The sequence below is a fragment of the Dreissena polymorpha genome, chromosome 2, assembly GCF_020536995.1.
Source record: "Dreissena polymorpha isolate Duluth1 chromosome 2, UMN_Dpol_1.0, whole genome shotgun sequence".
NCBI lineage: Eukaryota > Metazoa > Mollusca > Bivalvia > Myida > Dreissenidae > Dreissena > Dreissena polymorpha.
Genome location: NC_068356.1, coordinates 148,647,559 through 148,661,231, shown reverse-complemented (window position 1 = coordinate 148,661,231; position 13,673 = coordinate 148,647,559). Strand labels below are relative to the sequence as shown.

The following is a 13,673-nucleotide window of genomic DNA, read 5'->3' as shown; positions in this document are numbered from 1 at the left end:
AAGACTAGTTTCTACATAGTGAGAAGGGAATACGAAGAAAAATGAAATGTTATTAAAAAAACTCAAGTAGCAGATGTGTTAGAAAACTTGCTGACTCCCTGTCAATTTAGACTACATTGTGATAACGCACAAAGATTAGTCATAACCTTATGACATAAGATATGGGAGTATTATTTGAAGACGTGCCACATTTCAAAATATAAGAATTTGATATCAATTATATTGCAGAGTGACTGGAAGAAGGAATACTGTTGTGGTGTTATCATTCTTCGTCAAATAAATACAAAGGCTGTTGTTCTGTAAATCTACAAAACAGACACACACATACACACACGCACACACATTGGTTTTAATACAATGTTGCTTTGGTGCTTCAATGTTTCGTTATCGTTGTAATGTTCAAGTAACGTTTTTAGATGATGCAAGTCAAGCGTATGCGGAGAAGGTTAAGCTAGACGGTTGATCTTCATAACAAATATCTAGACCACGTGTGACCTGTTTTCGTTTATTAAAATAAACACACAATCCTTGTATTTAGACGTTTGTGTATTATGGGAACACATGTTTCGTTTGAACGCAATTAACAATGACCTCGACGTCACAAATCACATCTCATAATACTAACCGGATTTTCTACATAGCGGTGACGGATTGGTCTGATGCACTCTTCACAAACACCAGCGTCCCTGCCACACCGTCCATCCGTGCAACGTGGAATGGCACATCCGGTCGCACATGTCGCCGTACCACCCTGGCAGGCATCCGCGGGTGCAGTATCCGGTGACATTACAGACACTTGTCAAAACAGTTAGAGTTGCATGAAATGTCGCACTGTGGACCGTACTTTTCGGGCACGCATCCCTCCAGGCATCTATCCGCCGCACCCAGGCAGTTCCGGTTCACGCAGTTTGCGCTACAGTTGCCGTCACACAACCTTCCAAACCATCCGACGTTGCAACCGTTTGTGCAGTTTCCGCTCTGAAGTTCGCAGACGACATCCTTACAATTCAAACTGCATGACGAGGTACACGTGGGTCGATAGAATCCTGGCACGCATGCGCTGCTGTCACAGTTTCGCTCACCTTGTTGCAGGAAATGATACCAGAAGACAACGGGAGGCACTGGGTACTGCAGTTGAATTCACACGAAATTCCGTGAGCTCCGACATGGCAAACCAGACACGCTCCAGTGAACTGCGCACAGCGCGTGCACCGATTTCCACACCGGGGTGTCGCATTTGTCCCCGAAATAGCCGTCCACGCACGCGCCTTGGCACAAACCGGAAGTCTGATCACAGACGCCACTAGCACAGTTGGGGCATGTTCTCTCACAGTGGTCGCCATAACGGCCGCTGATACACCCTTTGCACTCGCCGTGTATCGCTCACATGTGCTCCCTGAGCAGTTGCTACCCCCTGGACAGGGCGTGGTACAGAAGTTACCATAGAAACCGACATCACATGCTGAAACCAAGAAATACCTAGTATTTAACATTATCCTCTTCTCCGAAATAAGGCATATATGGTTAGAAATTAAAATAATTTTTATTACCTGAGGTAAAGCTACTCATCTTATTTTGATCGTGTATTATAAGTTAAATTTTTTCATTGCAGCAGAAGTAATTATTGCGAGCTGTTAACCAATTTATTATGTCCGCTTTGTAGATTATATAGTTAGCCTGGAAACTCCACATGACGTTAGCGTTTTTAGTAAAACAAAATGTCATTCAAATATGTTTTGGATTAAACAAATATAGCAAAAATCAATTTGAAATATTTATAAAAATTTACTCAATTAAAACTGAGAGAAGAAGCTGACTTATTAATGTATTATAGTGTATTATATCAGAGACACATAAAAGACGACACGGCGCAGATGTACGAACGCACAGTTATTAACATAGTTTCCAGGCACATACATCAATTGAAAGGAAATCAATTAAACTATGGTTCTCATGTTATATACTGCCAGCGTAGGTTCAAAACAGCCTGCGCAGTCCTGCCATGGGCTCCCATGTCCGCTATTGGACCGCGGCCGTGTAAGAAGCGGAAAGGATACTTCCAGTCGGGGGCCGTACTCACCAACCGATTCATAGTCTGAGAAATAAAGTATATAAATTGTAATGTTCTGAAACTTAGTTACCGTCTAGATTGACAGAATAATAACATATTGTTTGCTAAGAACAATACGTAATGACAAAATCACTATTTTAAGGGTTTTTTATTGAGTCGAAAAGTATTCTTTATCCTAAGTCTAAGAATGGGTTGGTGAATATGGACCCTGATTTCATGCATGCGCAGGCTGGTCTGTAGCTTCGCTGTACGCATATGCCATAAGATCGTTTTTTGCACGACGCGTGCCATAATCATATTGCGCACTTACGCTGCGGATTACCGTGGTTAGTTATACTCGACACTCATACACAGTGTAGAAACTTGAATTTTTATGTAGCGCTTGTTGATACATTCCCCTGAGTTGTTATTTTCTGTCCCCTTTAATTATATTCTGGTTTTCAGGAAAATAATGGATTATTAAATATGATGAAAAATCGTATGGACACACTCAACTCATTGCAGTGCCGGATACAGCAATATAGATCAATATCAGAATGTACGATATTTTCCTTCCTATAACTCTGATGTTATGAAATTTACACAAAACCCTTACACCTATTTGTTATTGTCTCATATGCGGCACTTCAATGGCGGGTAATTAATGTTAAATGTGTGTAGATTACCTCGCATTGCATTGCGGATGTTGTGCTGTTAAACTTCCAGTTACGATGACAACATATTGATGACGTCACATTGGTGAAGACATTTTGTGTAGACGTACATCCGACGGACAGACACATTTCACAACTTCACGACAAAAAAACACGCGGGAATTTACCCATTCACTGTTGTTAACAATTCCAAAACAAGTCCAGACCCGGGATTGATAAGTCTTCATTTTTCTTGGAGGTTTTTAATGAGGTATTTTATGTTTTGGCTGCGAAAGTGATAACCTCAATCTAGTTTTAATAGTAATAATAATTCAATTATAGCTTTGATTCAAACTGAATGTATTTTTGTGGTATTTTGAACTCCCATAAAAAATAGCAACCCTAGTTTTGTCGTAGAAATTAATAATGGTTGTGCAAAATGGATTTAATTATTGAACAATTTTAAAAAGTGGTGGTTATGAAATTTATGAATTTGTTTTAAACTATATTCTGAACAGTTGAGAAACAGAAACACCTGCCTAAGCGGTTATCTGTAATTTAGATTGGTCCTAGAACGACCGAGAGACTGAATGGAGTTTGGTAAAATGTTTTATTATAACTACACAGGCTAACCTGGGACGACACGTTCAGTACATGCATGAAACCCCGTGTTTCACTGCGAAGCTCATATACTTAATGGAATAAAATGAGATGGAGGTTAGATTAGTGCAATTGTAGTAAGTTAATTCCCCTTACATTGGAAGTAGAGCGTATCGAGTAAATAAACAAAACGGGCATTGAGAAAGCAAAATCAGATAAACAATAAAAAAAGGTTAGTCTAAGCTATTAAATAGGTTATTGGTAAAAGAAAGAGCTAAAATAAAACACATGTCAAACTGAACTGTCTATAGAGTTAAACAAAGCATGGTTGACGAAAAGCAGATTAGCGCCATGCAAGCACTAATGAAAGCGCGGTTGTTTTCTCTGATTCCCGTGCCAACACCTACCAGCCTCTCTGCACTGGAATCCGGGTTTAGGCAGGTCACATTCTCTGCAATACCCGAGCATTCTGTCGCACGTATAGTTAACACAAGTGTTGTTCGAGGGACACGTCAACTGGCATTGGTTTCCATAGTAACCGACGCGACATCCGTAGCTACAGGCGCCACCGACGTCATCGCACGTGGAGTTGACACATTTTGAGTTGCACTGCGTGTCACAGGTCGGGAAGTTGTAGTATTCATCGACACACCCGTCCACGCAGTTGTTTCCGGCATTCACGCATCGTTTATTCCTGCACGTGGTACTACATGGATGGGCGCACGTGGGGTTATAAAACCCATCGTCACATCCGTACACACAGTCCCCGGTATTTATTTCACACACTTGCACATCGAGGCTTCTCTCCGCGCAGGTTTGACTGCATGTCAGGCCACAGTGTGGGGCAAAGAACCCGGGCTTGCATGCGCCGCTAGTGCAGCCACCGTTCTCTTTCGCGCACGTGCTGAAATTCTGCCCAGGGTCAGAAACACAGTTGGCGCTGCAGTTACGCTGACACGTGTCACCGAATGTACCAACGTTGCACACCTCGCAGGTTCCATTCACTCGGTTACACACCGTGCATCGGTCGTCGCATCTGTAGTTACAATTGTCGCCATAGTAACCATTGACACATCCTAGCTGGCAGAAGCCGGTGCTCTGCTCACACAGTCCGTTCACGCAGTTTGGGCACGTGCGGTTACAAATGTCGCCCCATCTGCCCACCACGCACCCAATGCAAGTGCTGGTGTAGCGGTTGCAGGTTCGATTCCAACACTGAGCGCCGCCGGGACAATCTTCATTACAGAATGTCCCAAATTTACCCACACTGCACGCTGAAAAGCAAACACGCACAGCGTCATGATGGCAACCCGCGTTAAATGTGTTGAAATCTGAGCATTTTTGTTAATTTATCATTGATGCACCTTAGGTTATTAATTACCGCGTTATCCAGATGTGTTAATTACGTCAATGCTATTATATTAGAACTGTTGCCGTGTTCGATGTTAATATAGAAAATTACGCTGACATCGCTTTCTTTGTTATTTTGCTGCACAAGTCAGTTAATTTGTTAAATATGACATATGAATGTTATATAAATATATTATTGCAAGATATTTTTGCATGCTTATGTGTAGTTTCATATGTTCATATATGAAAGGGGAAGAAATCTAGCTGAATATACTTTACTTATGAGTAAGAGTTATCTTTTGTTGACAAATCATCAATCCGTATTGTCGCCATGTATGTTTCAAATTTTAATTTGTGATAGATGGCTAGTGTTTCAGCGAACGTTAGTTAATAAATGTGTTATTGAAAAGAAAAATCGATTTAAAACTGAAATTACGTAATGCATCTTCACATGACTTCATGCAATGTGAATATTGCGATCGATTGAATAATTTAAAGCTTTAAACTGTTGTTTGTCATACTTCTGCGCGAAGAACCAAAAATACATGCGTTATAGATGTTGTTTTATTCAACAAGGGGTCCTTGCGGATTATTTAATTATACATAAAGGTATTAGTACAAGACTGTACGACTATGAAGAATGCAATGGGAATTCGGACGATTCGAATATTGTTTTTACAATGTTGTGCTCATAAACCCTCCTTAATGACTTGTGTATTGTTTTTATTGCTGTTATTTTTTTACAGATGAACTTAATTTACGTCAAATTAGTACACGTTTTTCAGGAGTCAAGTGGAAGATATATTGGGTATGAAAGGCACATTCAGATGAAAAAAAACCAAACAAACATGACAATAAGGCAGTTGCTTACATTTTACTTGATTATCTAGGTAAGTTAATATCTCAATATTATAAAAATAAGTTAATGTTGTTAATAGCGCTGAATTGTTTTAGAAATAAATATATTAGTACAGGATATTTAATGTTTTCTAGCGGTTACACATGGTATAAAACTAGATATGTACCAGTTCACCCCATCCTCATGCAATCAGTATATGTGATGATATTAGTACTTATTTATTGCAATTATATATACAAGCCAGCATATTAACAAATGAGTTATCATGTTACCGTCGAAAAGCCTATTCAGGGAACGGACTTCGTTGTCAAGTGATAGCATTACAGGAAAATGGGTTACTGCTTCTAACTATTTATAGCCTCCGATGAAGAAAATACTGAGATATTCTTAAGACATTTTGATCATAGTATACGAATGATATGTTGTGTACATACAGACATAAAGACACTTACTGTTCAAGTATTTTGAAACAGCAATAAAATACAAAATAATATCAGCAAAATCAATGACAGGAATGCAAAACGCATGCAGCATGTCTTTTAATATTCATTCATTTAATTCTATACACATATATTATGTGTCCAATATTCAAAATAAAATACGATTCTACTAGAGAACAATTCTTAACATGATATGATTTCAGTGTATTACATATTCAATCAATTAATGAGCAATGAATTACACAAACGACGAGGAAACACAAAATAAATATAAATATAAAACCGATTGAATTTCAGCATATCAAACAATCTAACCTATGGTCTATGAAGTCTAAATACTTACGCTTGCTAATTTATGGGTGAAAATCGACGAACACAAATCCGACTAAGTTTAAGTCTCTTTCAACAACATTGTAGCGATGACCTTTAGGGCGATTGAACATATTGATTTTTTTAAAAGGAAGGTTATCATGATAACAGAAGAAGACACGCCCCCGTAAAAACAACTTAACAACACACCAAAGTAAAACATAATTTCCATTTGTTATATAGTTAAAATATCGCAAAATAGCAGTATGCTCTTACCTTGTTTACATCACTTAACCGGAAGTCACAGTCTATGCGCATGTACTGGAACCGCGCATGCGTGCCACTTCCGCATGGCGCTCGATCGATGACAAAGTCATACTTTCAATTCATATCGCATTTACAGGACAAATGTTATCTGACAATTATAACAAATATTTAGACATTGGAATGCGGATACAATATTACTGAAACATACACGTATTTTGGTGTTGAATATTAATGGCAACATTATTATTATTATTTTTTAACATTATTAAAGTGTGTATGTGTAGTTTGCAACTATAACGTGGTAAAGTTATTGTATCACGTGAAAAAAGGTGTGCATTACGTCATTGAAACTGCGTATCATGTGTCGATGTCATGAAAGGCTGGTGTTTTGTACAGCATTATGATGTTTTGTTCGTGTGGCATATGATGATATTTCAAAAGCAACTATGGATGAAAAATGATGGATGAAAATGTTGGACGAAAAGACAGAACAGAACAGAACAAGAGAGATAGTCGTTTTTATTGAGGCAAGACCCGAACAGCTATATTTCATACTAATAAGACCAACAGAATAATACACATTTAAGCAAAGACCCGTAACTACATCTTACATCCATACTTTTGAACAATTGCATACAAAACGCGTATTTGAATAAATACGAAGTAAGACGCACATTTTAAGCTTCAGTATTTATCAAACAATTTAATATTTTACGCAAGGAAATATAGCATTTTTTACCAACGTATGTAAAGTTTAGTTCGTATTATGATTGTATGCTTATGAAATTAAAGATTTTAATTGATACGGAGTTTGCGAAAGGTAGACAGACCACAAAGGAAATGTGTTATGATTATATATCGTTAATAAGCGGTGATCTATAGGAAGCAAAACACGTGCATGGTTAGGAAGCACTCTGGGTTACACACCACTAATAAGCACTAAAGCTACGGCGAAGTCATTGTGAAAGCACGTGCAAAACTCTCCTATCAAGCAACGTTATCTTACTAAAAAAAGTTAGTTAATCTTAACGTTTACGTATGTATGAGTGTCGATCAAAACAACAACAAAACATTTTACTATCAAGCCGTTAATTATGATCGGTGTAAGTACTGCTTAGTAGAATGTATGTAATTTAGGTTAATCAAATATGTAACATGAATAATTTAACTTTCATATGCTTAACTAGCGTAGTTATACCTAAAGTCTATTATAATTAAGAGTTATAATTTCTATATTTTATATCACATTTTATTGGAAGCTCTATATCAGCAAATTGTAACAACATAAACAAACACGTCTAAACTAGCTCACACAACAAAGCCACGTGTTAAAAGCCATTAAAATTGAGAACTAGATCAAAATATTATTTCGCAATTTCATAAAATACCATCATTCTTTTGTAGCATAAAACGAGAATTAAATCTAAAAACAAATATTTTTTGATGACAGCATAATTGGCCACTTACTTCCGGTTGGACACAGGACACCTGCGTTTGCGCCTTTATCACACTCTGCACACGTTCCAGAGTTGATGTCGCATGTATTGTCAACACATTTTGACCGACAAACTTCGCGGCATGTCGGCGTGTAGGAGCCAGGCTCACACGCATACACGCAATTTCCAGTGGCTTGATTGCAGAGGGGACCTTTCGTATGCAAAGAAAGATTTATGTCACCATAAGGTATATGGACTAGTCAATGATAACAAAATATTTTATCAGTCTAGGGGATGGTATATGACGTATTATCTGAAATAGCGCGAGTAAGAACACTGATATATATACTATTTTTAACAATCGACTGGATTAATATTTATTTTACTATAAACAATAACAAACCTTTTTTTCAGATGAAATCGAACTGTTTTTTTTCTAATAATAGAACAAGAGGTTTACTTGTTTCTATGATGTTTAATGAAGACATTATATACCAAAAGCTGTTCCGCTAGAATGTCAATAGGACATTGGACAAACAGCGAGACGCATAAATCTAATATAACCTAGGAAAAATGGAGACAATAACCTTAAAATAGGTAAACATCCGTTGGTAAATCGAAAGCTATGTACGATCATGAAAGAAAAGACGATTGTTAAGAAAATGAAGAACATTTCTGGCGATTATTAATTAAAAAAATGAATCGCGCACATTGAAATGCCATACACTGCAGATTTGTGACATAATGAAAACTTTCTATTAAAAAACGTACCCTTCTCTGTATTTGCGGGGCTTCTTTTACAGAATTGGGAACATCCGAGCGTGCACTTCGCTCCATAGTAGCCGTCCCGGCAGCCATACGTGCAGTCACCGGAAGTGAAGTTACAATACGCGTTGCCATTCGGATCCGAACCGCAGTTAACAGGGCAGGACTGGTTACATGTCTCTCCGTAGAAGCCGCTGTCACAGATGGCGTTCAAACAGGTACCTTTAGTGGAAATACATAAGGGACACACATGAGTTTTTTCTAACGGTTTATTCGACATGTCGCAATCCCGTGATCAGGGTAATTGTAATTGTTGATATTCGACAGCTTATTTGTATTGGTAGTTTGGAATAATCCCATGCATGTAGGTTGTGTTAATGGCATGGTGTGTTCAATTTTACACAGTTTTTGTCATTTTATCTCTCGCTAGTGTTGTATTCAAATGCATCCATTATTTGTATTTGATTCAAATACTATTGCAAAGTAATGTACATAATCATATCGAAAACATATACGACCTACATTGATTCTTCACGTATAAAAGCGATTTTTTAACGAAGTGTACTATCCAACATTACAGGAATGAACATCATGCGCGTAGTACGTAATCGTATTAGACAGTATAAGTGATACTTCTTGTTCAGCGTTGTTCGCACATCAAATTCTGTGTTGTTAAGATCTAGATAAGCTTTAATATATTTGTTGATTGCCGTTATGTTATTTTTGAGAAGTTATAAACTTGATATGTTTTTATAACATTACGGTTTTTCTGATACTTAATTTAAGTTGTTATTGTCATTTTAAGTCTTCATGATATTAGATTGAGTAATATTTGAATGAACCTCCTCAATATTAGCAATATAATGGACATCATTAATAACAATACATGTAAATCTTTCGATATTTCAAGCCAAGACACATAAAACCATCAATAAGAGACTCTACAAAGAAACATTATTAGAATCGAAATAGTAAACCTAACCAAATCTATAATTTGTAAATCGAATAGTAACATTGATAATATTCAGGTTCTATGGGGTAACTGTTAGGGCCACTCTTCGTCTCGCACTGTCGCCCTCAGGATTACAAAGGCGAGAACCCCATATAATGAAGGTTATAGCGCGATGTCGCGTCGTAATATCTGCTGTCCTGTTCTCGTTTCGTGATTTTGCTCCTTCATATCGTGTTCTCGGGTACTCGCCCTTTTCAACAAGAGGTCAACAATTCAATACACAGAGTACACCGTATGAAACTGCACACCTACCGGTGGTTCTATGGCAAACGTCGTATCCACAGTTCGGACAAGATCCACTGCAGTCGTGTCTGTAGTAGGTAGGCATACAACCGTCTCTGCATGTGCCGTCCTTAAATGTACGATACAACTTTTAAAATTGTGTTATTTTAGTTATAACTGCACTTCTCCTTTGCTTATTGTTTTTTTGTTACCAGTGGATGCACCTATATTTGTATATAACTTTTTGTGTGTACTTATTTTAAAAATGTGCTATTCATGTCGTATCAAATAGACATAGAAAGATGCATGTCTATTCAAGTTTCAAGAGAAAGAAATTACGTGCCGTGATTAACATATTCCCTGTCTCTTTCGTGTTATTGGCATTACCAAAGGATCGTTCACTGACTATTCAGCATTACTAAATCATGATTAGGAACTGCTTTCAATTTTCTTATAATATCTATAATAATTTGGTATGAATTATGCGTACAATATTAAGGAAACTATACCGATATATTGCAGTATCTTGCGCCACCGACCGCCACACAGTTGACTCCGCATGGTAATTGACATTGAGAGCCATGAAACCCAGGCTTGCAAACAGTGCATCTGTAAGACGAATAAGTAAGCATTGCATGGTTTGTTGCTACCGGCCTTATACATTTGTGCTTTGAAAAATATTTGTCACAGCAGCGTTTGTTATAAACTAAATTGGTTGGAACAAGCACACATGTTTGTCTGTCTTTCGTGTTGTCTATCTGTTAACGTTCGCATTTGAAATTTGAAAACAAATTCTTTTGTAATGTATTCACGTTTTTCAAGCGTGTAACCGTCTCGTAATTTATTGGATAGTGAACGTTTTAAGTTTATACAACATAGCATGTAGTATTTTCTTTGTCATTTTTGTTACGTCTATTGTTTAAATCCATATACAACTTTTTAATAATATACTTTTAATACAAAAAACAGCAACATCTGGAAATTATGTTCTTAATGTAATAAAACTGAGTAAACCATAAACCTACCGTCGAAAAGATCGCTAAGTATGTTAGCTGAAATAAACCAGTACATAAACGTTCGCAACACAACCACTTACGCAAATTGGTATCTGTCACACACGGCACAGTTTGAAAGACCGAGTGTAGCCTCACATGACACATCACATTTATCACCCCTGTAACCCGGTCTGCATCCGTCTAAGCATGTACCTAGATATTAAAAAACTTCATATATATAACACGTGTCTATTATAGTAAGGTCTGTTTCAATACTTGCTTCGACATGTTAGTTTTTTTTCTGTCCATTATTTTAACACTTACAAAAACTAGGTTTAAAAAATACAATCTACGTTCATTAAAGATAATTTTATGTTTATTATAGTGGCGCCATTCGCGACTTAGGGCTAGCATGTTTTGACTGTTGTATTTACTTACCGTTGTGAATGCATATGTCTCCGGTGTCTCTCAGACAGTTACTGTTGCATGATATACAGTAGGGGCCGTATCTTCCAGCAACACAGACAGCGCAGGTCAAGTTGTCTGAGGGCTCGTTGTAGGTACAGGTGATGCAGCTGTAAGGTATTCAAGGTGCGTATGTGCCGCGTTCTGTGAAAACTGGGCATACTGCATGTTCCTAAATTGTTGTTCCCAGATTAGCCTGTGTAGTCCAACAAGTTATCAAGGAAGACAGTTTCCTCTCTTATGAAAGTTTTAGTTTGAAGAAAGTCTATTTTAAACTAAAATTCAGTGTGGGCGGAAAGTTTAGTCCCTGCTTAGACTTGGCGGTCTGCGCAGGCTAATCTTGGGCGACATTTTACGCACATGCATGAAGTCCAGTTGTTCCAGAACGAGGCTTGTATGGTCACCGTATCAGGACTGCAAACATTTTACGTTACTTCCTTACTGAGTGGACAGACGCCGTTAAGTTGATGAAAAGATCTGTATACTTACAGGCTAACTACCTCAAGTGTTCGATGAAGGATTATTTTACTATCGGTATGAAGTTACAAAATTATGTCAATTTTAACCAACATTGTGTAAATTTTACCCAACATAATCTTAACATAACCTACCCTAATGTCAACTTAACCCAACAAATGTCAACTTAACCAAACATAATGTTAAATCAAACCATCTATGCTGTCAACTTAACCAAACATAATGTTAAATCAAACCATCTTTGCTGTCAACTTAACCAAATATAATCTTTAATTAATCCAACAAAATGTTAACTTTGTCCATCATAATGTCACCATGACTCAAAAAAAAAACTGTCTTGACTTAACTTACAGCCAACTACCAGTTACTTTCAATATATAACACATGTTTTTAGAAATACCTGTCTTCTTATCGACATGCATGCAGTTAAAGCCATTGTAAGCCATACATAGTATCTGTAAACACTTTTACTTATTTCACTTGTTTTACTATAAATCCGCATTTAAATTGATACTAGAGCATTACTGACGATAGCTATATGGTTCATAAAACCATCATTTGAATGTTAATTTACTTAGAAACGCTGCGGATCGCTTCCGTTATGTGGAATGTTTAAAATATCACGCTTTCCTTTTCTAGAACTTTTTACGGTCACGCGATAGCTTGGTGCGAAATTGAAACGAAGAAATTTAACAAAATGTAAAATATTTTCCTATAAAATTGATGAAATTTGAGCGAGTGTGCTTTATTGAAAACGCGTTTCAAGCATAAGCAAGGTACGTGACGATGATGATGATGATGATGATGATGATGATGATGATGATGATGATGATGATGATGATGATGATGATAAATGGATACATGCTATTTAAAAGAGAGACATCTGGTGTACGACGTCTTTAAAATTTGAAGCTTGTGCAAAATGTGAAAAAAAGATTTTACCAAATTGCTGAAATAAGCCCTAAGCATCAATCATGTTTTTCACGTCTTTATGACTGTGTTTCTAAAACATACTTGGCTACATTGCAGAGTCGTTGACACTTGCTACCGTGGTAGTTTGGTTGACATCCATAGTAGCAACTACCGGTTACCGGGTCACACCTGTAAATATACAAAACTAAAATAGAACCGTAGCCGATTGATACGCTGGAAATATTGTTACAGTTAAAAGATGACAAAGGTTTGTTAAAAACAACAACAACAGAACTACAAGCTGTACCATGTTTATTTACAAATAAAAACTATTTCAACATTTCATGTGTAACGTACCTCGCCGTTCCATTTGATGGTGATACGCAAGTGGTACCACACTGGTCACATGAGGTTTGGTAGAGAAACCATCCTGGCTTACAGACAGAGCAAACGGCATCTGAAATATAAAATATTATACAAACAGCAGTATGTTAGTGGCGTTTTATGATTATTCAATGATATTTTTTTTCGATTTATAAACAACAATATCAGCTATGTGGAGCCTGAAGACATGTTTCACTAGTTTTCAGTTAATGACATACATAACTAGTATAACATGCGCCCGAACAATTAAACAAAGCAAACAATCCGAGCTCATAATTAATGTAGGGATCATTTGAACCATTAAAAACCCATATCTATTTTGCTTGGCTTGAATAAATTAAAAGCCAAAACTTGTATAACTAATGCATATCTCCATATATATTTTAAATATAGGCTATACTTCAATGACCTCAAGTAAATATAGTGTACAAGCACTTTGATATAAAATGATAAGTGTACCAAAACTCGATTGGTTTA

The 13,673-nt window shown here is 37.0% G+C and overlaps 1 protein-coding gene across 1 annotated transcript in view; it reads right to left on the bottom strand.

Annotated features, from left to right (window-relative positions):
* Positions 1-786: 786 nt before the first annotated feature.
* LOC127870185 (multiple epidermal growth factor-like domains protein 6) overlaps positions 787-13,673 on the bottom strand; it is a 22,887-nt gene continuing 10,000 nt past the window's right edge. Inside the window, exons 5-15 of the mRNA XM_052412841.1 lie at positions 13,170-13,269; positions 12,915-13,001; positions 11,397-11,533; positions 11,060-11,171; positions 10,473-10,572; positions 9,994-10,093; positions 8,736-8,951; positions 7,996-8,175; positions 3,711-4,577; positions 1,176-1,462; positions 787-1,128 (exon numbers count right to left, since the gene is read on the bottom strand). Of these exons, the coding sequence (XP_052268801.1) occupies positions 787-1,128; positions 1,176-1,462; positions 3,711-4,577; positions 7,996-8,175; positions 8,736-8,951; positions 9,994-10,093; positions 10,473-10,572; positions 11,060-11,171; positions 11,397-11,533; positions 12,915-13,001; positions 13,170-13,269 (2,528 nt within the window). The remainder of the gene's footprint in view (positions 1,129-1,175; positions 1,463-3,710; positions 4,578-7,995; positions 8,176-8,735; positions 8,952-9,993; positions 10,094-10,472; positions 10,573-11,059; positions 11,172-11,396; positions 11,534-12,914; positions 13,002-13,169; positions 13,270-13,673) is intronic.